Below are 25972 nucleotides of genomic sequence, written 5' to 3'. Positions count from 1 at the left end.
TGAGGGAAAGACTGAAGGACGTGGGGATGTTCACTTTGGAGAAGAGGAGGTTGCGGGGAGACATGATTGCTCTCTTTATGTATTTAAAAGTCTTTCACTTAGGGGAGGGGAGGGAGCAGCATAGGTCAGGACTCCAAACAAGGTGTTTAAACTACAGGAAGGAAGGTACTGACTGGTTGTTAGGAAAAACTTCTTCATGTTAACAGCGATTCAACAGCGGAATTGGCTGCCTAGGGATGTGGTGGGCTCCCCCTCACTTGCAGTCTTCAAGGAGTGGCTGGATGAATACTTGTCAGGGATGCTTTAGGCTGTCCCTGCATTGGGCAGGGGGTTGGACTAGATGGTGTGTAAGGCCCCTTCCCCCTCTATGATTTTAAGGCCCAAGGATCTCCTTGCTCTGCTGCAAAGTCCTTTCTGAAGACCACAACTGGCAAAACGGTTGCTGAAGCCCTGCCAAGCTGAGAAGATCCTTTGTTAGCAGCAGCATGAGAGCACTGAATAAAGAGGAATAATCCCAGTTGCCTTTCAGCTTCTTGTATCCAGAGGAGTTAGCCGTGTTAGTTTGTAGTAGCAAATAGTGAAGAGTCCAGTAGCACCTTTAAGACTAACCAACTTTATTGCTGCATAAGCTTTCGAGTGCCACAGCTCTCTTCGTCAGATGCATGCAGATGGCCAGATTGGATGGCCAATCTGTACCTGGTTGCCATCCTCCAGGAGAGGTCTGGCACTCTCCTGGAATTACAACTGATCTCCAGACTACAGAGATCAGTTCCACTGGAGAAAAGGGCTCCTTTGGAGGGCAGACTCTATGGCATTATATCCTCCTGATGCTCCTCCCCTCACCAAACCCCGCCTTTCCCAGGGCCCACTCCCAAATCCCCAGGAATTTCCTAACCCAAAGTTGACAGCCTTAGCTCTGCCTCCGGAGAAAAGAGTTGCAGCAACACTGGAGGAAACAACAGCCTCAAAGGACATCCTGTCCTGCAGGCAAAGTGTATGTAAAATTTGGAGTATAGCAAAACTCCAACTGCGCCTTTCTCCCCAAAGGAGTTTACACTCTTCTTTCTCCTGGCACAGATTTTCTCCACAACATCCCTCTGCTATTTAAAATGGAAGCAAAGCTTTACGGACGAGAAGCCAAGACTGTGCTAGCAGCGGAGGCAGGGAGGGTGGAAAAGATTTCCCCTCGGAGAAAGCACAGAGGGTTCAACGGCTTCCCTGACCTATCAGGGTCGGTGTAGTGTAGTGGTTAGAATACCACCCGAGAAGATGCAGGATCCAATCCCACCTCGGCCACAGAAGCTTGTTGGCTGGACTTGAGCAAACCACTTACTCGCAGCCTAGCCTACCTCACAGGGTTGTTGTTAGGAGGATGAAATGGAGGAGAGGAGAACTATTCAGAAACTGCAACTGAGGCTCAGCACCTTTTCCATGCAGACCTCCTAGGGAAATAGACTGCCAGTCCTTACCCAGGCAGGTGGCACCTCCGTCGCTCCCCCAGAAGAAAGGCCTCTGCTTTGGACCAGTTGGTGCCCCCCTGCCTGGGGTAAATCCCCGGGAGACGGCCCCTGAAAAAACAGATGAGGTATGGGGAGAGGGCTAAGGAAAGGAAAGCGGGAGGCAAACACTTGGGAGGGGACAGAAAAGGGGAATATTTCTCAGATCATTTCCTGAAACGGTTGGGAACTTGGGCGAGGTGGGCTATCTAGGCCAGTCTTTTCAGTATTCTGCTCTCGTGAGTTCTCAGGACGAAACCTCTCGCCTGCCCTTCCTGCTGCTTGGTCTCTGCCTGGCTCACACCACGCTGGCTCTCACAGTGCAGGGGGGTCCTTCAATGCTGCCCCCCTGCTTTGTGAAGGAGTGCCCCCCCCCGTCTGCATGGGGTACCTTGCAGGATACTCTTTAGGGTGCTGAGATGTGCCTTGGTGCAGAGGGAACGGCCACCCTTGGGGGCAAGGAATGGGTTCGTGGCCGTTTTCCCTGTACACACCAAATTGGTGGCTGGGAGGGGGGGAGATAGGATTTGGTACAAAGCATCTGGATTTTTTCAAGATTCTTTCAATGGCTGAAATGCTCTTTAAGGGTTAAAGAGAGAGAGAGGGGGGGGATGCTTTTCTAGAGAGGCACATGTGGGGGGGGGATGAGGAAGCCATTGCAGGGGCCCCTTCTTTGTTTCTCAGGCTGCGGCTTGAATAGCTGGGAGGGAATCCGGTGAGCTCAAATGGGCTTTGGGTAAGGAGAAGAATGGGAAATATGGGTGGCGCGTTGCAATGCAAGAACCAGCTCAATGCAATTTGTAATGCGAGGCCCGAAGCAGAGAGAAAGGAGCGGGTGCAGCAGGGGGTCCCCAATTCCCTCCTCGCCCCCCCTTTTCCTGCACCAGAGAGCACCTCTTGCCCCCTTTGCGGAGAGCCATGAGGTCTCTGTAGCAGGCATGAGAGCAGAATCTGAACCCAGCACCTTTGGAGCTTTGACAGGGCTCAAGTGGTTTCAGGTTCCAGAGGCACGTAGGAAGGAGAGGCAAAGCTGTGAGGTAGAAAGGAAAGGGGATGAGGTAGAGATTTGCGGTGAGGGAGAGGGAAGGAGCAGGAAGTCTGAAGAGGGGGTTTGGGGCAGAAGGATGGGACGGAAGGAGGGGTGCTGAAGGAAAGATTGGGGGGGAGGTATTAAATGAGGGGGGGCACAGATGATGGCTCTTGGAAAACCCACACAAAACAGAACCCCAACAGCAGAAAGATTGTTTCCACATGAATTATTTGCGTTAGACCTTTCCCACATGGGTTCCTTGCCCCAAATGCCATGCTTTGGGGAAGTGGGGTGCTTCGCCTACTGCCCCAGGGAGCAGTCAGGCTCCTTCTGGAGTTTCCCCAGGCTTTTCACTGATCTTTCCTAAACCTGATTGCAGCGAAGTTAGCAGCCACGTGTGGATTGCTGCCCCTTCTGATCGCCCTGGTCCTGCCCAGATGGCAGCCATTTTTCCTTTTCTTGCCCCAGATGGGGAGGTGGGGGGGGGTCCGTTTTGGTTTTTTAATTGGCAGTTCGATAGTGTTGTATCGTTATAATGATGTGTCTATCAGGTAATATGAATGCGAGAGTGTTCGATTCCTGGTTTTTTTTACACAAGCTGGAAAAGCCTCCCTGGGGCGTGCGCATGTATGTGGAAGAATGTCCATGTTGGGAGGTTGGGGCACAGAAAATGTGGGGAAGCCCCATTGCCCCTGGGCTATGGCAGCAGCAATGGGGGGATCACACAAGCTTTTCCCCTGGTTCAAAAAACATTTAGATGGTTCTGCCTTCCATCCTCCTGTGTTCTGGTCAGTCTCTGCGCGTTGGGGGCTGTTTTTCCTCCAGGCTCTTACAGATTATTAACCACAGTAATGAGATCTCTTCAGGGTCAGCAGGCAACAGATGTGGTCGTGGTTCAGCACATGTATAAATCTGGTCTGTATGTCCAGGAGGAAGAGCTGGCAGAGGCCTGAGGTAGTGGAGCGGTCAGCATTAATTCATTAATTTATTTATTTATGTTATATAGGATTTGCCTTTCTGAGACCCAAAGCGGACTACATGGCATAAGTTAAAACAATCAGCAACTGGGACATCCAATAAACAATACAGTAACGTATGGATTGTAGAAATCCAAATACAAACATGAGTCTGAATGCAGAGCTGAAACACTACTGAAACTAAACATAAGCAGTTTGACATGGCACATTTAATAGCACAGAAATATACATAAATCAACAGACAGTACCCAGTAGTATAGCCTACAGTCCCTTTATCACAGGCCTCTCTCTGAGACATTTCTTCACAGTACAGCCCTATTGCCTGTGTTAAAAAAGCTCCTCTTGAATAATTCAGTTTTACATAGTTTGCAAAAACTCAGGAGAGTGGGAGCTTTCCTAGCCTCTTCAGGCACTCTTTAATTACTTTTTTCATGCTTTTTCCTTGTGTGGCTTCGTTAAAATCTCCCTGCCACAGAAAAGCATAATAGCGAAAACAGACAGAGGACAGAAACTTTACCCTGCAAGGCTACAGTTCTATGTGCAGGGCGATTTTATTCCTAGCTGGCATTGCCTGCCAGATTGAGTCAGGCAGCCTACCCCCTGACCTGCATCGTCCCGGAGGGTCTTGGCTTCCCTCAGAGGGAAGGAGGGAGTGGCGTGGCTTCAGGCAGGGGCAAGGATGCATTAACCCCAAAATGGTATTGCAAGGAGGGGAGGGGGACAGATGACTGAGGAAGGGGGGGCACCAGGCCAAACGCTCTGGAGCCTTCCAAGATCAAATGCGCTATCCCAAATTGTGCCCCAAAGCCAATCCAGAAGGCACCAGCACAGCCTAGCAAAACAGGTGTCTCACCCTCTCTCTGTCTGTCTGTCTGTCTGTCTGTCTGTCTCTCTCTCCCAGGCATCAGTGGAAAGACAGCCTTGATGCCTTCTCTGCCATCTCCTCTGTGTGGTGAAGTGAAAATCGCCGCCATGCAGTCAGCACAGGTACTGGTGGAGGGGGGGTCCCCTGGAAAGATGGGCAGCAGAGAGGAGGGATGCCTCTTTTTGCGTTGCAAGGCTCAGGGGATCGGGCTCCTTGCCTTTGGTTCTGGCGCTGCAAGATGTCAAGGCAGTCCATTAGGGAGGCGGGAAAAAAGCCCCCTCCTGCCTAGGATGGTGTGTGTAGAGAAGCCCAGTCAGGGACTATGAATCAATGATGGATCGTGAATTTCCCTTGCAACCCTCTGCAATATGGACATCTCTGGCCTCTTCCCCATAAGACTGACAGTCCCCTGCCAACGAGGAGAGCCCCTGTGGCTCGAAAATGCCCCCAAGGAATGCCCCCAAATGTCCCCACGGGGCTCTTCTCCCTTCCCTTCCACTTTTTGCTTCTCTTCCAGTATTCATTTATTGTATCTCCCCCCCCCCATGGACCAGCTTCCCAGTGAACAACAACAACAACAACAACAACAACAACAACAACAGTATCGATTTATATACCACCCTTCAAGGCAACTTAATGCCCACTCAGAGTGGTTGACAAACTATGCCATTATTATCCCCGCAACAATACAATCTGTGCGGTGGGTGGGGCTGAGAGAGAAGCTGTGGCTGACCCAAGGTCACCCAGCTGGCTTTAAATGGAGAAATGGGGAATCAAACCTGGTTCTCCAGATTAGAGTCCCATGCTCTTAACCACACCAAACTGGCTCTTTCTTCTTCCAGGGTCAGGTGTCCTTCGAAGAGGTGGCTGTGCATTTCTCCAAGGGGGAGTGGAGCCTGCTGAGACCATCCCAGAGAGCTTTGTACAAGGAAGTCATGCTGGAGAATTTTGAGAACGTGGCCTCTCTGGGTGAGGATCCCTTTCTCCTGGGTTGTTGCCTTCTTGCAGGGAGGAGTGACTGTAAGGAAATTCTTAAGGAGGAAAGATGTGGTCAGGCTGTCTGCCCTTGGCCACCCTTTATAATCCTTACAGTAATATAGGAAGGGTTATGGACTCCCCTTGCAAAGAAGGACACCCCCCCCCCTCTGCCATTTCTGTTCCTGGCCCACATGAGAGGGCACCAGAAGAGGTGCTAAATGGTGCCTGTTCTGGGGAAGGTGGGGCCGTCTAAGCAGGGGCTTCGCTCCAGTATAGGCTGAGATGTGACAGTGGAGGGAACTCGGAGGGCTTCGCTGGCTCTGCCTTAGTTCTCAGCTGGCATCTCTATCTCAGCTGGGCAGGGAGTAGGCACAGAACTGCCCGTGCCCGATGGAGGATATTCTACCCCAACCTTATTGCTAGTTTGTTGTTTATTTCTGGAGGGACGCTCAACCTGGCTCGGAATGGCTGAATTTATACACACAGAAGAGAGATAATGTTGTGTTTTTGCCTGATAAAAAGGACCTCCGATTGACAAGCCTGACCTGATATCCTGGCTGGAAGAAGAGGAGGAGCAGCTTCCCCTGATCTCTGGTGGACTGGCAGGTAGCTGTTTCGATCTGTCCTGGGACTGTGCCTTGCCTGTGCTTCCTTCCGGGGGCTCTTGGATGTGGCCTTATTCAGGGTCACAGTTTGAGTGCCTTCTCCAAAGAGCTTGGCTGGGTTGCGATTGCGAATGCTTGTACGTCCTGAACATATGAAACTCAGCAACTTCTGCTGAGTCGAGCCAAGTCTTGCCCACTCTGAGAGGCTTTCAGTCACTGGCATTTCCCAGCCCTGTTTCTCCTCTCATTTTTAAAACTGGAGATGCCGGGCCTTGATCTTGGGACTACAGTGTTCCTGCAAATCAAAGCACGTGCTTTACTGCAGAGACATGACCCAAAGCAACAACAGACAGCTATCCAGTGAACACATTTTACCTCCTTCATTTTACCTCTTGTCCCGCAGAGCAATTTTGTAGTTGGTTCTGCAATGTCTGGCACATCCAGGACAAAATCCATTATAAAGTCCAGCATCTTGCAGAGGAAATCCGGGCTTTCCTTGTGTATTTTAAACCCTAGCCAGGATTCATCCCTTCTGGCATGTTGCCCCAAGAAACGTGCAGAATGGACCTTAGCAGGGGAGGGCCCCTCAACAGATCACTGGTGTTGGGGAGGGCAAGGGAGGCAGACCAAGTTGCAAAAGCAGGTGGGGATGTTGAAGCAGCTCCCCTTCCCCTTCTCTCAGCTGACTTATTCCTGCAGATCTGTGAAGTCCATTCAGGGTAGAGTGGGTGTCATTGCATACATGTCCTATTTCCCCCCTTTTCCTTTTGTACAGACTTGTGGACTACATTATCCCCTAGGGGTACCTACTTCGAAGGCACTGAATATAGATACTGGATGTGCACAAAGCCATAATGCAGTAAATAAAATGGCTGCTGTGACATCACATAGCCCTATGTGATCTTTCAGGGGAAATTTAGGTTATTAGGCAGAAAGTGAAATGCCAGGACTTCACAGGTAGCATTCTCTGAATTGCTACCAGTTCCAATTCTGTGCACAGGGCCAGACAGACAAGAACAGATGAGAGGTTTCAATGCGTGAATGAGAAAGTGGATACGATCATCTCTGGGTATAAGCTCTACAGGCAGAACAGGGAGAGGGAGGAGTTGCATAGAATCAAATAAATTAGAAAACAGAGGATTTCAGAAGCGATATGGGTGGAAGTACTGGGCCCTAAGGGTTCCTTAAAAGTTGGGGTGTACTTTTGTCCGCCTGATCAAACTGTTGAGGTTGATCACAAGATAGAGAAGGAGGTAAGAGAGGTGACTTATGCAGATAATGTTGCGATACAGTTACTGGACCACAATGAGGAACTGGCCTCTCCCCAGACTTTTCCCTCTCTGTCCCTTTTACAACTCTCTGTTGCCCCCATCTGCCTAGAATTGGAATTGCCATCTGTCTGCTTGCAGCTGGACTCTCCTACCATAGCCTAAAGGGCCAGGGGTGGAGGGCTGCCAGTCAGTTCTATCACCTTCCTAACCTCTACCCAGCTACCACTTCCCTCTGCCTGGTGGGCAACCAGGACATCTGAGCATAGAGAAAATTAAAAGGTAAAAAAATCTCTGTTTTCCAGAATCTAAAACTTACTTCCATGATGTTAAAGAGACAGTCAGAAATAATACATACGTCCTCTATCTGGCTGGCCACATCTCTTTAGATTCTTCTCTTAAAAGATGCTCTTCTTCTTTGCTCAGGCTACCTCCCCCAGATCCCTACCCTCTGTAAATTCCCCTGGGTACAAAAAAGCAAACTTAAAACCACTGGGCCCCTTTGAGTCTCTCTTTTGTCCTCTTGGGCAACATTCATTATTGAGAATTGAGAAAGCAAAAAGAGAGAACTGGCCATAGGCTGTGTGAGCTTAACCTCTGAGCATGCACAGAGTATAAACACAAGCATTGGAAAGCAAAGTAGAAAGCTGACAAAGAAATATGGGGAAAGTGCCCTCTCGCTACATCAGGTTTCTCTCTCTCTCTCTTTTTTTTAGCAGGAGCCATTTGGGAATCAGTAAATGAAATGAAAGAACATCCAGCAGTGAAGAAAGAGGATATATTTTCAAAGGGGAAAGAAAAGCTTGACTATTTTGATGCACTGAGCAAGGAAGAGAGAAAAGATGCTTATAAAGAGAGGAATACTTCTGGTATTTTAGAAGGAGGTGACTTTCTGCTACAAAAAATATATGGAGACAATAGGAATGAGATCTCTGCAAGCAGGGAAATTTTCCCTGAAAAATCAGATATTAATATTGAATGGAATATTTATAACAAAAAGAAAATATATGAATGCCTTGATTGCGGAAAAAGCTTCAGATGGAAATATAGCCTAATTTCCCATCACAGGACTCACGCTGGGGAGAATTCATACAAATGTCTGGAGTGTGGGAAAAGCTTCGGTGATAGTAGAAGCCTTAATTTCCATCAAACAATCCACACTGGGGGGAAACCATATATATGTCTGGAGTGTGGAAAAAGCTTCAGCAGGAGTGACTGCCTTACTGCCCATCGAAGAACTCACACAGGAGAAAAACCATATAAATGCAAGGAGTGTGGAAAGGGCTTCAGTCAGAGTGGAAATCTTACTTCGCATCAAAGGATTCACACAGGGGAGAAACCATTCAAATGTCAAGAGTGTGAGAAAAGCTTTGGTGATAGTAGAAGCCTCAATTTCCATCAAAGAGTTCATACAGGGGAGAAACCATATAAATGCCTGGAATGTGGAAAAAACTTCAGTCGGAGTCACAGCCTTACTGCCCATCAAAGAATTCACACAGGAGAGAAACCATATAAATGCAAGGAGTGTGGCAAGGGCTTCAGGCAGAGCACAACACTTAGTTCCCATCAAAGGATTCACACAGGGGAGAAACCATTCAGATGTCAAGAGTGTGGGAAAAGCTTTGGTGATAGTAGAAGCCTTAATTTCCACCAAAGAATTCACACAGGAGAAAAACCATATAAATGCCCGGAATGTGGGAAAAGCTTCAATCGGAGTGACTGCCTTACTACCCATCAAAGAATTCACACAGGAGATAAACCATATAAATGCATGGAGTGTGGAAAGAGTTTCATTCAGCGTGGGAAGCTTACGTCTCATCAAAGAATTCACACAGGAGAGAAAAAATATACATGCCTAGTGTGCGGGAAAAGGTTCAGGCATAGTGGAAGCCTTAATTCCCATCAAAGAATTCACACAGGGGAAAAACCATATAAATGTCTGGAGTGTGGAAAAAACTTCAGTCGGAGTGACAGCCTTATTGCCCATCAAAGAATTCATGCAGGAGATAAACCATATAAATGCTCAGAGTGTGGGAAAAGCTTTAGGGAAAGTGGAAAACTTACTGTCCATCTAAGAATTCACACAGGGGAAAAACCCTACAAATGTCTAGAGTGTGGGAAAAGCTTTAGTGATAATGGAAGCCTTATTTCCCATCAAAGAATTCACACAGGGGAGAAACCCTATAAATGCCTGGACTGTGGAAAAAGTTTCAGTCAGAGTGGACACGTTATTTCCCATCAAAGAATTCACACAGGGGAGAAACCCTATAAATGCCTGGAATGTGGGAAAAGTTTCAGTCGGAGTGATAGCCTTACTGTCCACCAAAGAATTCACTCTGGGGAGAAACCATATGAATGCCGTGAGTGTGGGAAAAGCTTCCGTGATAGTGGAAGCCTTAATTCCCATCAAAGAATTCACACAGGAGAGAAAACATATAAATGCCTAAAGAAGAACCTTTCATCAGGCTGGAATCCTTAGTTCTCATCAAAGAATTCACACAGGGGAGAAACCATAGAAATGCTTGGATTGCTTCCCTATGGACATTCTGTAGGTGCGGAGAAAGAAGACATGCCACTCTGCCAGGCTCAGATCCCATAGTGAGCAAACTGGCATTCCTAGCAACACTTGTCAGTTATAGGGCAGTGCTGCTGACATCCCTCTGAGTGGAATAAAGGAGCACAACTAATCTCCACCTGCCTATGCAGCCACAGCCCCTTAACCCTCCCCCCTTCACCACTGGAGCATCAGAGGACAGGAAGGAAAGAACCAGCAACTGCAGAAGCAGAAAAGAGGCTCATGTTGTCAGCGGCAGGAGCCAATGCACACCATAGAATCATAGAATCATAGAATCATAGAGTTGGAAGGGGCCATACAGACCATCTAGTCCAACCCCCTGCCCAGTGCAGGATCAGCCTAAAGCATCTCTGACAAGTATTCATCCAGCCTCTTCTTGAAAACTGCCAGTGAGGGGGAGCTCACCACCTCGCTAGGCAGCTGATTCCACTTTTGAACTACTCTGACGGTGAAAAAGTTTTTCCTAATATCCAGTCGGTACCTTTGTGCATGTAGTTTTAGCCCATTGCTTCACGTCCTACCCTCTGCTGCCAACTGGAACAGCTCCCTGCCCTCCTCCAAATGACAGCCTTTCAAATATTTAAAGAGAGCAATCATGTCCCCCCTCAACCTCCTCTTCTCCAAACTAAACATTCCCAAGGCCCTCAGCCTTTCCTCGTAGGGCTCAGTCTCCAGACCCCTGATCATCCTCGTCGCTCTCCTCTGCACCCTCTCGATTTTGTCCACATCCTTTTTGAAGTGAGGCCTCCAGAACTGCACACAGTACTCCAGGTGTGGCCTGACCAAGGCAGTGTAGAGAGGGGCTATGACCTCCTGCGATTTCGATGCTATGGCCCCTTTGATACAACCCAGGATTGAATTAGCTTTTTTTGCCACCGCATCACACTGACTGCTCATATTCAGTTTACAGTCCACTCTTACCCCAAGACCCTTTCACATATACTACTGCCCAGAAGTGTATCCCCCATCCAGTATTTGTGCTTCTCATTTTTGTGGCCCAGATGTAATACTGTGCACTTGTCTTTGTTGAATTGCATCCTATTCACAGCTGCCCACTTCTCCAGAGTATTCAGGTCTTGTTGAATTTTAATTCTATCTTCTTTGGTGTTTGCTACCCCTCCCAATTTGGTATCATCGGCAAATTTAATGAGCAGCCCTTCCACTCCTTCATCCAGATCATTGATAACAAATGAACATAGGGCTGCCTGTCTCTTGTTGGGGCCAGGAGTTCTCACAGAAATGCATCTGATCTGCAGCCTATAGAGAACATTTGCCTGGAGGTAATGGCAGCTTTTAGGGCAAGCTATGTCATCATGTGGCCCCATGGCGCAGAGTGGTAAGCTGCAGTACGGCAGTCCAAGTTCTGCTCATGACCTGAGTTCAATCCTGGAGGAAGCCGGGTTCAGGTAGCCAGCTCAAGGTTGACTCAGCCTTCCATCCTTCCGAGGTCGGTAAAATGAGTACCCAGTTTTCTGGGGGTAAAGTGTAGATGACTGGGGAAGGCAACGGCAAACCACCCCGTAACAAAAGTCTGCCAAAAAACGTCGTGATGCGACATCCCCCCCATGGGTCAGTAATGACTTGGTGCATGCACAGGGGACTACCTTTACCTTTTAATGTCATAATGTCTCTGATGATCTCCTTGCCTCCCCCAGATGCTGTCTTCTCTGAGCACTGCATCCAAATTTCTCTAGCCCGAGTTGGCAACCCTCAGTGAGTCTCTGAATGACAGCCTCTTGCCTACTTGCCTTCTCCCAAGTGGAGTTACAGCAGACACTGTGGGGGAACAGTGCCCCTTGTCCACCGGGGAAGGGCACCCATATTGCAAGCAGGACTCATCAGTCCAAGACACTGAGCCAGCGATGGCGGCTAAAAGACAAAGTCCACCCATTCTTCTGGAAATGGCCAAACTGGCTGCAAAACATAAGGCAGAGTCCAGACTTGAACCTACAGCCACCATGCCCAAGATAAGCATCCTTCCCATCCAGCCAAATAGTCACACGTAAAGGAAAATAGTAAAGAGTCCAGTAGCACCTTTAAGACTAACCAACTTTATTGTAGCATAAACTTTCGAGAACCATAGTTCTCTTCGTCAGATGCATGGACGAAGAGAACTGTGATACGCTACAATAAAGTTGGTTAGTCTTAAAGGTGCTACTGGACTCTTCACTGTTTTGCTACTACAGACTAACACGGCTAACTCCTGGATCTGTGACGTAAAGGAAAAACACGACTGGATATTAAGGATTCGACTACAGCCCTGACTTCACTTCCAGCCATATGGGGCCAGGAGAGACTGTTGCAAAAACAGGCATGGCCCAATGCAAAGGCTCTGAGATGGCACGCTTGGTACCTCTGTGTTGAAGCCCATATGGGGGGGGGGGCTTGAGTTATGGATAGCTGATGTTTCACCCCTGCAAAACTCAGAAAGGGTTTTGGGACTTGCCAGACATCCATCATTTGGGCTGACATGTCCCTTCACGACCCCTGAATGCCACACTCAAGGGGGCCATCGCTGCCAGTAGCTGCCTTCCAACCCAAAGCCCCCCCACACACATCTGTCCTGCAAAGCTGCATTGGCTTATTAGATGCCAGGGGTGCTGTGGTGGAATGTCAGACCCACAACTGCATACACGTTCCCCATTGGAGTAGCCCCTCCTCTGTGTGACCTGCTGTCCTCCATTTTATTTTAACAACGACAACCCTGTGAGGCGTATGAGGCTGAAAGGGTGGGAGTGGCAACAACAACAACAAAAGAGGAGTTAAAAACAACAACCCTAAACTCAGGGTAACCAAGGAGGTTGGAACAGGAGAAATAAATATACATCAGATCGTTGAAAAAAACAAAAAAATATAAATTAAAAAATGGTATGAAGTTTAATAGGAATAGATAGATTGCAATAAAAGCATCACACGGTTGTACATATATGTACTAAAACCGTGTATATACAAGGTTATATTCAGCCAATATAAATCCCAATTTAATTTTTTTTAAAAAAAATATACAGTAGAAAGGGAAGACAGAGATGAAGTAATAGTAGGAGTGACCATGAGGTACAGGGGGGCCTCTGGAACACTGATTGCATCAACTCAAAATGACCTGCCAACATCTTTTCCACACTGTGACACTGAGAGATCTCTGTCTTTTGGTGCTACACCACTGAAGATGCCAGCCACAGCTGCTGGCGAAACGTCAGGAGCTACAATGCCAAGACCATGGCGATACAGCCCGGAAAACCCACAACAACCATCGTTCTCCGGCCGTGAAAGCCTTCGACAATACAACTCAAAAGTACTTTGCCCTATTTTCTGGCAGCCCACTAAACTCCCAGAAAGAAATACCTTGAGCAGCAAAAGACCAAATTTAGCCAGCCACCTTCTGTGGCAGAGCGGGGGATTCGATCCTGGGTCTCTCCGATCCCAACCTGACATTCTAATGGCTACTCCACACAGTCCCTGATGAGTTGGGGAAGTGTTAGAACCCCCTGTGATTTTTCTCAGGGGAGATATTTTCCAGTCACATTGTCAGTGCTACATATACCTTCCTGGCTCCTCGTGAGGAAATTTTATGGACAAACAGGTGCACTAGCAGACAGACACGTGCCTCCTTTTATTGTTATACGTGAGTTTTATGTGTTATTTAGAGAGTAATCCTCATTTGAAATCGCTGTTTTTGCAAATACCTTGTTAGGATGCCACATTATAGCGGTGAGGGGAGATGGTAACCATGTGAAGTTGGCCCTCTGTCAGACTTTGGGGAGAGAAGATATTGTTTCCCTGTGAGGTAGGCCCAGGAGGCATCTTGTGAGGAGAGATTTTCTGAGGGGAAAAGGGGCGATTTCTGAAGAACAACAGAGATGGAAGCCATTTGAGGAGAAGGAGTGTCCCATGGAGCATACAGAAAAGCTGGAAGCAGAAGTCATGCATCTAGATATCTACAGTGGAAGCAGGGCTGAGTTGCAGCCAGGCTGGAGCAGAAACTGAGAGCGAGAGACTTCCACACGGCGGCAGAAAGAGCATAAAGATGTAGACTGCCTCTTTGGTTCTGCAGATGTGCACCCTACACTCCTCCGTGTGGAATAAACCCTTTTTATATTCTAGTTTTTACTTGTGAAAGGTGATTAGAGGGTTTGGGATAGTTCCTTTGAACTTGTATTTTCCTTTATTTTACCTCCCGGTAATTGCCCCTTGTTTAGGAGCTGGTGGGCAGCCGATGGGCTGGTTTTTCTCTTTTACAGACCCCTCCCTGTTCTCAGACTATCTTCCCTCCTTACAATGTTAATTTCCCAAGACCCATAGATGACGATAACACTGCATTTGAGGCAGGAGTTTTAGAAAAAGGAAAAGCAGCTAGAAATCTCTCTAGACTGGGTGAGTGGGCCATAACGAGGCATGTCAAATTCAGTGTGGGTAAGTGCAAGGTGATGCACAGCGAAACAAAATATCCCAAATTTAAGGGCCTGCTGATGGAGTCAGAACTTGATGAAGTTGAGAGAAAGAGACCATAGGGTTGTAGTGGACAGCTCAATGAAAACGTCGGCCCTGTTTTCAGCAGCTGTGAAAGAGGCAAACTCCATCTGGGAAAAAAACTGAAAATAAAACAGCCGTTATTTCCCCACCCACCCCCAATAGATTTGCAGTGTGACTTTATTTGGAATAGTGGGTGCATTTCTGGCCACGGTAGCTCAGTAAGGCTAATGAAGAGCTAGAAAAAGTACAGAAGAGGGCAGCCAAGATGATGCCATGGTTGGAACCCCATATGAGGAAAGGCTGAAGGGCCTGGGACTTTGCGGTTTAGAAAACAAAGGGAAGACATGAAAAACACTTGCAAAATTATGCCCAGAGTAGAGACAGGAAGATACCTTTGTTTCCCTTTTCACAAATTCTAGAATTTGGAGGCGTCCAATAAAATGATGCACAGCAGATTCAGGATGGACAAAAGAAAATATTTCTTTACACAACAAATAATTAAAATGTGGAAATTGCTGCCAGTGGAGGCAGTGACAGCCATGGCGAAAGACGGCTTTAAAATGGAGCAAGGAGGCAGAGGCTGGTGCGGTGGGGGGGACCAACATCTGCGGGGGAGGGAGTCCGGAGCAGCAGCAGCAGCAGCTACGTTCCTTCCAACCCCTGGGAAGAGGCCACCCCGCCTCCCTTGAGCCACCAGGGCTTCACATCATATTGCATGCCGCCCCCTCTAGAGCAAGAGAGAACCCCCTCATCCTGGGTTGAAGACAAGCCCCCTCCCTGGACAGATTCAGCCTCAGTTTCCCTGGCCTCGCCCAGCCCCTTTCCGCCTGCTAGCCCTGCTCTGAGCATCTGCTGTTCTGTCTGGCTTTGAAAGGGAGAAATAGGGGTGGGTGTTGCTCTTTTCAGCCAGCTGTAGATGTTAAAGAAGGGATTGGGGAGGGGGAAAATGAGAGCTCTGGAACCCCCACCCCCAGCAGCCCAAGCGCCAAAGCACAAATAAGAACATACTTTATAAACCGCTCTGAGTGGGCATTAAGTTGTTCTGAAGGGTGGAATATAAATCGAATGTTATTATTATTGTTGCTGTTATTATTATTCGAATTACACGCAACACAATAAATAATAAAAGATTGCATGTGACAATTGATTGGCCTTGCTGAGCTGATACAAGTTTCCACCAGAGACCTAAGTATCAGATGTAATATGTACGCTGTTCCAAGTAACGCTGTCTTTTGCAGTTCTGTAGGTGTTCTTTCAGAAAACTGCAGTTTTTCCACATACATTGCGAAGTTTTTTGAAATAGTTCCCAGTGATGACAATGGGGACTACTGTTGTATTCTTCTTCCATAATCAGGTGGTTTCTATTGCCAGATATCTACATTTAATCATTTTTTCTTGTTCTTTTTCTTCGACTCTGGCATCCCCCAGAATTGCAATGTCTACTATCCAAACTTTTCGATTACTATTGTTGTTGTTGTTGTTGTTGTTATTGGTGAGAAGCATCCTGTCATTCCCGCCTTCAAGCCCCTGCTTCCTCACAAGATGCAGAGCCAGGGGAAGGTATTGCCCCCCCCCCCGCAAGGCCTCGGAGTTGGTCCAGGAGGATCCTGCACTCCAGGGCATGGAGATCCAGGGGCCGATGCGGGAGCATCAGCTGGTGGCTGGGATGCCTCATCTTCAAACTGAGGTCTCTCCAAAGGGGTGCAGGCGAGTGGAAAAGGGGGGGTGTTGGGAGGAAAAGAGCCTTAAGATCAGTTATAGTGATGATGAACGGGTGAGGCCAAGAGGGGGAAAGTGATCTGAAGGAGATAACGAAGGATTCTTGCCGGCTGTTCTTAGGAAAGCATTGGGAAATAAATGGGTCCTCTCGCGATTCCCGGGCCTCGGTCTTCGGCATCACAGTGGTTGGAACCCTGAGCGGTTCCTGCGGGAAGAAATTCCTTTCGATGCGTCATCATTTTTATTTATGTCCTTTATGTCATAACTAACTTGATGCCTGTGCTTCTCTACAGTATTTAACTACTTTAATTCCAGCTATAATATTTATGAGTATGTAACATTTTTTGGTTGGGGGCGGGGGTTGAGTTGGTTTTGTAGTATAATAGCATAGTACCCAAGCTTCACAAAAAATTTTGAATGAAGCAAAGCATGTTGTTGCCTAAAACTGATGAAGTGAATTTCGAAATGTAACATTTATTGAAGAAATTTTTAAAAGGGAAAGATTGTAGAGCAATAAATAAAGTGAAAAATACGTATAACCTTTTTTTTTCTACTGAAGGACCTCTTTGTAGACCTCATTGGTGATTTTCCCTTCAGGATCACTAGGCTGCTGGGTGAGCTCACTCTAGAGTAGGCCACATAGTACTGCCCATGTGAGAAGCATTCCTCCCTCAAGTCAATTCCTGCCACCTTCACTATCTGCCCCTGGGACTTGTTGATCGTCATAGCAAAGCAGACCTTGAGAGGGAACTGCAGTCTCTTGAACTCGAAGAGGTTATCTGATGGTATGAATGGTATGTGTGGTATGAACACCGACTCCCCTCCTCTGAGCACTGCTGGTGAACAATGTGGCCTCAATGATGTTCCTGTGGAGGGCTTTCACTCGTAGTCTGGTGCCATTGCCGAGTTTGGGTGGGCTGAGGTTCTGGACCAGCATTGCTGGAGCTCCCACTTTGAGGAGAAGCTTGTGGGCTGGGAAGCTAGGAGGGCTGAACATGTTGAGGAACTCCACAGGGTAGTGGACCACATCATCCATTTGCACTACTGAGTCCACAGATTTGTACTCCATTTCTGCCCCTTTGAGGGAGTTGTGTTTCATTAATGATGGCAGCCTTGTTGTTCTTGGGGGTCAGAATGGCACGCTTGCACAGCCTGTCCATGGACTACTCCCTGATAATGGCGGTATCAGGGTGTATCGTGGCTGTTAGGTCTGCTAGGATCATCACTACTATGCCCAGGCCTCCAGGGATGGTCACCTTTCCCTTAGACTCGGGACTTGCTGGTACTTGGCCACTGCTGTTCAGTGCACCGCAGAAGTGCGATGTGCATATTTCTTTGCTGCATCTCTAAATTGCTTCCTCCTCTTACCATCTATATATCTTGCACAACATCTGCCATGAGGCTTCTTGGGGGCAGTAAGAGATGATGGCTGCAAGAGGTGTGAGGTGGAGTTGGACTGAGGGAGGGATGGTGTGGTGGGCACTTCAGCAGGTTCACGTGAGAGGTTCTCATTGAAATGGCCCCTAGAAAGGTCGTGCACCATCTCCCCATGAACATTTAAAAACTCAGTTGCCATACTGACTTTTATATAAAATCCCTTTTTTTTAACTATTTATTTTTCATTTTACAATTTACAATATTCATAAATACAAATAACAGTAATACAAGAAACAAACCTTGGAACGGTCGATAACAATAACAAAGCCAAATAACAATAACAAAGCCAATAACTACAAAAACAGTGCAAGGGGGAACAGTGAGGAGATATTTAAAATCCCTTTTCAGGAGTCTTGTATTGTCTTTCTTCAACTGTCTGCAATTTCCTTCGCCTAATTTTTACCTCAGAACACAGAGTTCCACAGCGGGCCCATCAGCCTGCCAGGAAAGCCAGGCCCCTCAGGGAGATTGGCAACCCTAGACTGGAAGGTGTATTTTTACCTCAGGACACATTCAGTGACTCCCAATAGCAAGTATATACTCTTTAGAATGTTGGAGAGATGACCAATCAAGGCCGCATATGCAAATGACCTCAGGGGAAAATGGCAGTTGGTGGGGGGTGGGGGTGGGGAGGACCCTGCCAGCCACACAGCGAAGCTGTATCCCTATGGGAAAACACATTTTATGCCTTTTCACCCTGTGGGCGAATTTCTTAAGATCTTAGCAAGCCTCTATGTCACAAAAGGAACGTCCTTCCCAGTTTTTTCTAGGTCCAGGGGGTTGGGCTGGGCGTTGATGAGCCAGTCAGGACACTTCAAAAAGAGTCCAGTAGCACCTTTAAGACTAACCAATTTTATTATAGCATAAGCTTTCGAGAATCAAGTTCTCTTCATCAGATGCCTGATCAGGCATCTGACGAAGAGAGCTGTGGTTCTCGAAAGCTTATGCTACAATAAAATTGGTTAGTCTTAAAGGTGCTACTGGACTCTTTTTGATTTTGCTACTACAGACTAACACGGCTAACTCCTCTGGATCTATGAGTCAGGACACTTGTGTCTTTATAGAGAGAGATGAGACGCATGAGAAAGGATGCATGTTGTACTCCAGCAGCAGCCCCCGGGCTTCGCACCCCGAGGCAGGGAGAGCGGAACTGAAGGCCGAGCCAAGGAGGCTTCGCCCAGATGCGCCTCGGGAGAAGGGGCTGCTGGGGGTGGCCCCGGTGCAAATCCGGACGGGCCAGAGCGAAATCCCAGCGGGGGCGTTGCAGGCCAGTCCTCCAAAGGGTAAAGTCCACAGAGCGCTGCTTCCTAGAGAGGAAGGAAATGAGGAACGGAGGGGGCGTCAATAGGGGGCTGCCCGGCCCCGCCCGCCCTTCTCCTCGGGCTGCAAAAAGCGCCTTCTGGCTGTTCTTCGGGAGAGGCGGTGGAAGCCCCGGTGGGTGGAAGGGCTTGGCGGGGAAGGGCCCCCTTTTCACCTGGTTCTTCTTTCCTTTTTCTTTTAAGTGGAGCCAGTTGACCGGGGGGGGAGGGACTATTATTGGTGGAGGGCAGAGGACAGAGCCCCCCCCCGAACTGATGGGGTCCATCCTGGGGGGGGGGGGTGCCCATTCTTCGCGTGTCCCTCCTGTTAGCCTCTCTCTGGGGCTGTGCAGGAAGCAGCCCACCTTTTGCAGATTCTTGGGGAAGCGGGGGGGGGGGGTGTCACAGAGCCGGGGAAGCCAAAGAGCCCCTTCTGGCCAGCAGCTGATCTCTCTGAGGGGCGCCCAGGGCTGAGAAGGGCTCCAGGAGGAGGCGGGAGGCTGAGGGACCCCCCCCCCCCACACACACACACACTGCTGCCGCCTTCCGTGTGAGAGCCTTGGGAAAAGAAGAGGGCAGGGGGAGCTGTGGGTCATCATAGCCCAGCTGGGAGAGTGCAATTGGGTTTGAGGGGGAGGAGGGGGAAAGAACTGTGATATCTGGGATGGGCGTGTGGGACAGAACCTCCCCCCCCCCCCATGTCTCCCTCTCCAGAGTCACATGGGCTGGGGGTGGTTCGGGACCTGAGAAGGTTTTCCTTTTCCGTCTGAAATTCCAGGTGCCCGCTGGACTTGCTCCTGGCGAGGAGCAACTCCCAGCATCTGGAGGGACTCGACTTCCCTTGAGGGGATTTTGTGCAGTCAGAGCATCTGAGAAGAGTTTGGATTTTTTCTGGGCTCCTCCAAAGGCTGAGATGCTCTGTAAGGGTGAGTGAGAGCGAGCGAGACACAGTCCTAGAGGGGCACTTGGGGAAGGGGAGGGGGAAAGGGCACAGGGAAGCCATTTCCTGCCCTCCCCTCTTCCCAGGCTGCTCTTTGAATAACTCAGAAGAAATCTGGTGAGCCAAAAGGGACTTTGAGGAGAGAAGAAGGGGGGAAATAGGGGGTGGGTCAGGATTTACAATGCAAGACCCAAAGCAGGAAGAAAGGAAGGAGGTGCAGGGTTGGGGGGAGCCTCTTTTGCCCCCTTTGTGTAGAGGCCAGAAGTCTCTGCAGTCAGCCAGAATCCGAACCCGGGACCTCTGGAGGCTGGGCAGGGCTCAAGTGGCTTCAGGTTCCAGAGGCAAGTAGGAAAGAAAGGCGATAGTGTGGGGGAGAGGGGAGTGGGGGACAGAAGGGGAGGTTTCTGGCTGAATAAAAGACCAAGGGAGCTGGGAAGGGGGGGAATGTTAAATGGGGGGGTGGACTTTGGCTCTTGGCCCTTGGAAGACCCACACATAACAGAAGCTAAAGAGCAGAAAGGGGGTTTTCTGAGGAAATCTTCCTCCCAGGTGTCAATGCTGTATACCCTTTCTGTTTGGAAAGAAGTCTCTGAAACTCTCTTCCACGCAGCTGATTTGTCCCAAGATTCCATGCTTTAGGGAGGCAGGGTTTTTTCCCCCTGTTTCCCCACAGTATCACGGAGCATTCGGCCACCTCCTGGAATTTCCCTTGTTTTTTTCCTAGTCTTTTCTCCAATCTTTTGAAAACATACTTTGCTGATAAGTTTGCAACCAATCTTCTTTCTGTGTGTGTGTGTGTGTGTTTCAACTGGAAGTTGAATATTGTTGTGTCATTACAACCATGCAAATGGAGGAGTATTCAACTGTGGATTTTATAACCCAACTAGAAATGCCCCTGTGGGGTATTTTTTTCTCCTACAGGGCTAGCTTTCTCTGTGCAGGGAGATTTTCCTTCCTAGCTGGCATCTCCCTCCTGCCACATTGAGTCATGACCAGCTTAGTCCCAGAGGGGCTTGGCTTCCCTCAGAGGGGAGGAGGGAGTGGTGTGGCTTCAGGCAGGGTCAGGCACTCGTTACCCCCAAAATATATTTGCCTAGGGCAGGAGGAAGCATTTCAAGGAGGAGGAAGGGGGTGGGGGGAGAGGTGGAGCAAAACCCTCTTCAGCCTTCCTAGAATGAATCCAGTTTCCCAGATTTTGCTCCGATGCCAATCTGGAGAGAGGTTCACTGAAGGGACTGGCAAAGATAGCGTGTATACTACAAAGGCTTTCTCGTCCTCTTCCTTTCTCTCTCCCAGGCATCAGCGGAAAGACACTCTTGACACCTTCTCAGCCATCTCCTCCTTGTGGTGAAAGGAAAAGAGCCACCATGCTGCCCACTCAGGTACCAGGAAGGGGTCACTGGAGAGATGTGTAGTAGGGCTGGTTTCGTCTCTCTTGCAAGGCTCATAGGATCAGGCTCCTTGCTTTTGGTTCTGGCGCTGCAAGATGTCAAGGTGGCCCAGTGGGAGGCAGGAAAAAGTTCAGCCCCCTGGCTAGATGGTATGTGCAGAGAAGCCCAATCAGAGACTATGAAGCAATAATGGATCATGAATTTCCCACAGAAAATAATTTGATCCTTTATCCTATGGACATCTTTAGCCTCTTCCCAACAAGGCTGCCAGCCTTCTGCGATGGAGGATGGCTCCGAAATACCCCCCAAGCAGCCCGGGGAGTGGGGAGCCAAATGTCCCCACAGGGCTCTTCTCCCCTCCCTTCCTCTTCGTGCTGCTCTTCTAGTCTTAATTTACTGCCCGTGTTTTTGGTTTCTTTTCTTTGAGCCACCTATCCAGTGATCTCAATAAACATTTCCTTCTTCTCTTTTCAGGATGGGGTGTCCTTTGAAGAGGTGGCTGTGTATTTCACCCAGGGGGAGTGGAGCCTGCTGAGCCCAGCCCAGAGATCTCTGTACAAGGAAGTCATGCTGGAGAATTTTGGGAACGTGGCCTCTCTGGGTGAGGATCCTCCCAGGCTATCTCCTTCTTGGTGGGAAGAGTGATTATGGGTACTTCACCGAGGGAAGATATTCCACCACATCCCATTATCGGTCTATTTTATATTTCTGGAGGGACAGAGTCAAGGTGCTCTGGAATCGCTGAATTTATGTGCATGCAAAAGAGTTGCAATGTTGTGATTATGATTTTTTTTCTTCCTTTTTGATAAAAAGGACCTCAGATTGCCAAACCTGACCTCATATCTTGGCTGGAAGAGGAGGAAGAGCTGTTTCTCCTGACCTCCGATGAAGTAAAGGGATTGGCAGGTAGCTGCTTCGATCTGTCATGGAATTGTGTGCTGTCCACACTTTATTCCAAGGGTTGGAGGATTTCTCTGGCCTTCTTTCTCTTTGCCATTTGGGCTTCTTCTCAAAAGAGGTTTCTTGGGATGTGACTGCCGAAATGGTGTTTGTAGATCCTGAACATATGAAAATAGGCCACTTCCTTCTCCCAAGTCAGATAAGCCCATCCAAGTATTGCCCACTCTGACAGGCAGAGGCTATCATGCAAGGGTATTTCCAGCTGTGTTCCTCCAGAGGTAACTTGGACAGGAGATGCCAGGCCTTGATTCAGGGATGTAGTTCCTGAAAAGCACAGAAAGTGTTTTACTGCAGAAACATGATCTAAAGCACTGCTAGCCAACACTCATATGAATACGTTACCTCCTTCATCCCACCTCCCTGGCACAGAGCATGTTTGTAGTTTTCTGCAATGTCTGGGCCAGTATAAAATCCATCACCTTGCAGAGAGAATCCTGACGTTCCCCGCTTGTTTTAAACAGCCAGGATTTCTCTCTTCTAGATAACAGCCAATTCTATGTTTTCTGGAGCAGCCAGCTGGCAAGTTGATTTAGTGCCTCAAGAAACATGCGGAAGGGCTCTTAGCAGGGTGGGGGAGACGTTGGTTGAGTCAGAGAGGCAGCTGGGCTGGCCCAGAGCCGGCTTGTATGTAATGCAGACTCTGGGTGAAGAGAAGCCCTTTATGGGAGACGAGGGGCGCTTCTCCTTTCAGAAGCAATGCAAGATTGACAGCCACCCCTCTTTGTACTATGCACGGTGAATGGAGAGTGAACTGTCATTTCTGAGGTTGGGGTCTTTTGGAATGTAAACATGACCCTTTATTTTTTTTCCCCATTCTTGCTGTCTTCCCATCTTTACCTACTAAAGCCTTTGGGGGAACCCTGCTGCTTTATCATAGTGGAAGAGAGGGTGTGGGTTAAGTTCCCAAACTGTGGAGTGTCCTTCTTAGGTCAGGAGGAAAGGTCATTCCAGTTCTGGTGGGGAGAAATGTGGTAAAACTACCTTGCAGTCTGCCCCCCTCCCCATTGCCACTGGTAAAGAGAGATTCCTGCTCAGAAAGGACTTCACCTCTTTCCAGCCTTTATCTCACTCAGTGCCCTGTCTTCTTTCTCCAAGCGACGTCTAGAGGCTTCTAAGAGGATTACAATCTGCTTGCTTGAAACAGACCCTCTTTTAATAGTATTGGACCCCCCCTTTAAATCATCCAATGCTGAGCAAAAGGAGAATTCTTGAACGCTCACTTGTTTCAGATACTTTCCATAACTCAGGAGCGTAAGAAGGGGACTTTTTAAGAGTGCAGAGACCAGAAGACCCCCATTTCAGAAAGACAACCATTTATCAGACAGAGTATACCATATAATGGATACCCAAAAAGCGTATATGTGACCACCATAAGAATACAGCATCTGAGCATAGGAATATCAAACACATAAAAACATATCTTGTCTCCCCATACTAACTTCAGTGACATTTCAAAAGAGAGGCAGAGATTGCTCTTCAGAGGGTATGTTAATAATTGACAGAGTCTTTGGGGAGGCAAAGAGGAAATTAACAAACTCTCTGATCTTTACTGGCTCTGTAGGGAGGTGAAATTAACAAACCCTCTGAGGAGCGATCTTTGCCAGCTCAGTAGAGATGAAACTCAAACTATGCTTCCCAGCTAACTGCCTCTGCCTTCACTTGAGCGTCCACATGTAATTCATCTCATGTGATTTAGCTCTCAGTCTAAAGGGATGATAGTGTAAACGTTGATGGTAACAATGGTAGGAGCATAACAGACCTTGAGAGTGAGTAGGATGGCAAAGGAGGGCCATGTGCGGAGACTAAGCGGCTGAGGGAGGTGAGGGTCGTTGGAGAGGAAAATGTGTTTCAGGTGTCTGTATCCCAATGCTAGAAGTTTCTGAGCTAAGATGGGGGAGCCAGAGTGCTGGGTGCTAAATGACAATTTAGGTATTGTGGGTGTCTCAGAAATTTGGTAGAACAGGAAAAACATTAAATATGAGAATGCCCCTCTGTGGATCTATTGTGGGGCCACGTGTGAAATACTGTGTGCAGTTTTGGTTTTTAAAAGGTTTATAAAACAGAGGTTTATAAAATTTTGTATGGGGTAGAGCTAGTGGACAGCCAGAACTTTTCTCTCACTCCTAAAAAACCCTAGAAATTGGGAATATTCAATGAAGCTGGTGGGCAGTAGATTTTAGGCCAAAAGAGATACTTCCGTACCCAATGAGTGATGAAAATGTGAAATTTGCTGCCAGAGGCTGTAGTGATGGCCACAGACAGGCACAGACAACTTATCAGTGACTTCCAGCCATAGTGATTAAAGTGAACCTCCATGTTCCAAGGCAGTATACCTTTGAATGCCAGTGCCAGGAGGCAACTTCAGGAGAAGGCCCCGGCCTCCATGCCCTGTTGTTAGCCTGCTGGAACAATTGGTTGGCCACCATGTGAGAACAGGCATACGTATTGAGCATTCTGTGTCTAAAGATCGCTGAAATTTCTCCCATGCTATTTTCTCAATTTTTTCATAATAAATTCTTTTCTATGGTTGTTGTGGGTTTTCCGGGCTGTATTGCCGTAGTTCCTGACGTTTTGCCAGCAGCTGTGGCTGGCATCTTCAGAGGTGTAGCACCAAAAGACAGAGATCTCTCAGTGTCACAGTGTGGAAAAGGTGTTGGCAGGTCATTTATGTCTACTCAGGAGGGGTGGGGTTGAGCTGAGTCATCCTGTAAGAGTTTCCCAGGGTGTGGAATGCTAATGGCGGGAGGCTTCACTGTATCCTGAGGAGGTTCTTTTGCATATGGATTGGTACTTGATGTGCTAATCTTCTCTGCGGGGTTATTGTCGGGGATAGAATGTTTTGTTAGCCTGGTGTTTTTCAGAACTGGAAACCATGCTCTATTCATTCTTAAGGTTTCTTCTTTCCTGTTGAAGTTTTGCTTATGCTTTTGAATTTCAATGGCTTCCCTGTGCAGTCTGACAAAGTAGTTGGAAGTGTTGTCCAGTATTTTGGTGTCCTGGAATAAGATCCTGTGCCCTGTTTGTGTTAGGCTATTCTTTTCTCTCTCCATATGCAAACTGATTAAGGTGTATCAATGACTAATAATTCAACCTCCCAAACTAGTCTGGTTTTGTCTTTCTTAAACCTGTCGGAAATTGCACCTAACGTGGAAGATTAATGATATTTTTCAGTCTTAGGAGCTGCTGTTCAATGTTTCTGCTATGGTTGCTATATAATTTTGGTTGACTTTTAGATTTAAATAGTTCCCATTCCTTAAGCAATGAGACCAGAGTGCAGTTTCCACCCAATGAAATACTGTTTTCCAGCTAATTGCCGCAAACTACAAATTGGTCGATACCATCTAGTCTGTCACAGGGCCACAGTCCCAAACAAGACTTTGGAGACTGTGTCCTCCTGAAACCAAAGCACTGTATTATTGTTTTCTGTACAGTAGCTCATTTAGTCCACATTATTTTGCCCTCCCCTCCTTTTTTTGCTGTTGTGCTCATGCCAATTATGGAAAACTTACCCCCATCGGCCCTGGTTTTTGCCACAGGGAATGAGGAATTTACTCTGCTCATAATGATCTTAAGTTACTAGACTGCAGTGAGGAACTGACCTCTCCCCAGCTTTTCCCTTTTTCTCTTTTAAAACTGGGGTTTCCTCTCTGCCGCCCCCATTGAGCCAGAATTAGAATGGAAGTCTGTCAGCCTGCAACCAGACCCTACGTGGCCCCGGGCCATTGCCTAAGGGGCCAGTGATAGGGCAGTACCAGTCAGCTCTGTCATTCTCCTCACCTGTGCCCAGCCACCCCTGCCCGCTGCCTGATGGCCCACCAGGGCATTGGAGCATAAGTTAAAAACACACCTCTCTTCCCCAGGATCTAAAAGTTACTTCTGTGGTGTTAAAGAGACAGTCAAAAATAACTTAGGAACCTTGAATCATAGAGATGGAAGGATCTTAAAGACCATGTATTCCAACCC

General features: G+C 48.0%; 1 protein-coding gene across 1 annotated transcript in view; it reads left to right on the top strand.

Moving 5' to 3' along the window:
- LOC129327971 (zinc finger protein 160-like) overlaps positions 1–25972 on the top strand; it is a 111866-nt gene that overhangs the window by 80209 nt on the left and 5685 nt on the right. The window contains exons 2-7 of the mRNA XM_054976719.1: positions 8426–9684; positions 18485–18687; positions 19497–19644; positions 20955–21040; positions 21524–21650; positions 21863–21955. Coding sequence (XP_054832694.1) covers positions 8426–9684; positions 18485–18687; positions 19497–19644; positions 20955–21040; positions 21524–21650; positions 21863–21955 — 1916 coding nt within the window. The remainder of the gene's footprint in view (positions 1–8425; positions 9685–18484; positions 18688–19496; positions 19645–20954; positions 21041–21523; positions 21651–21862; positions 21956–25972) is intronic.

This window comes from Eublepharis macularius, chromosome 4 (assembly GCF_028583425.1).
Source record: "Eublepharis macularius isolate TG4126 chromosome 4, MPM_Emac_v1.0, whole genome shotgun sequence".
NCBI classification, from domain to species: Eukaryota; Metazoa; Chordata; class Lepidosauria; order Squamata; family Eublepharidae; genus Eublepharis; species Eublepharis macularius.
This window is presented reverse-complemented; position numbering and strand designations above follow the sequence as displayed.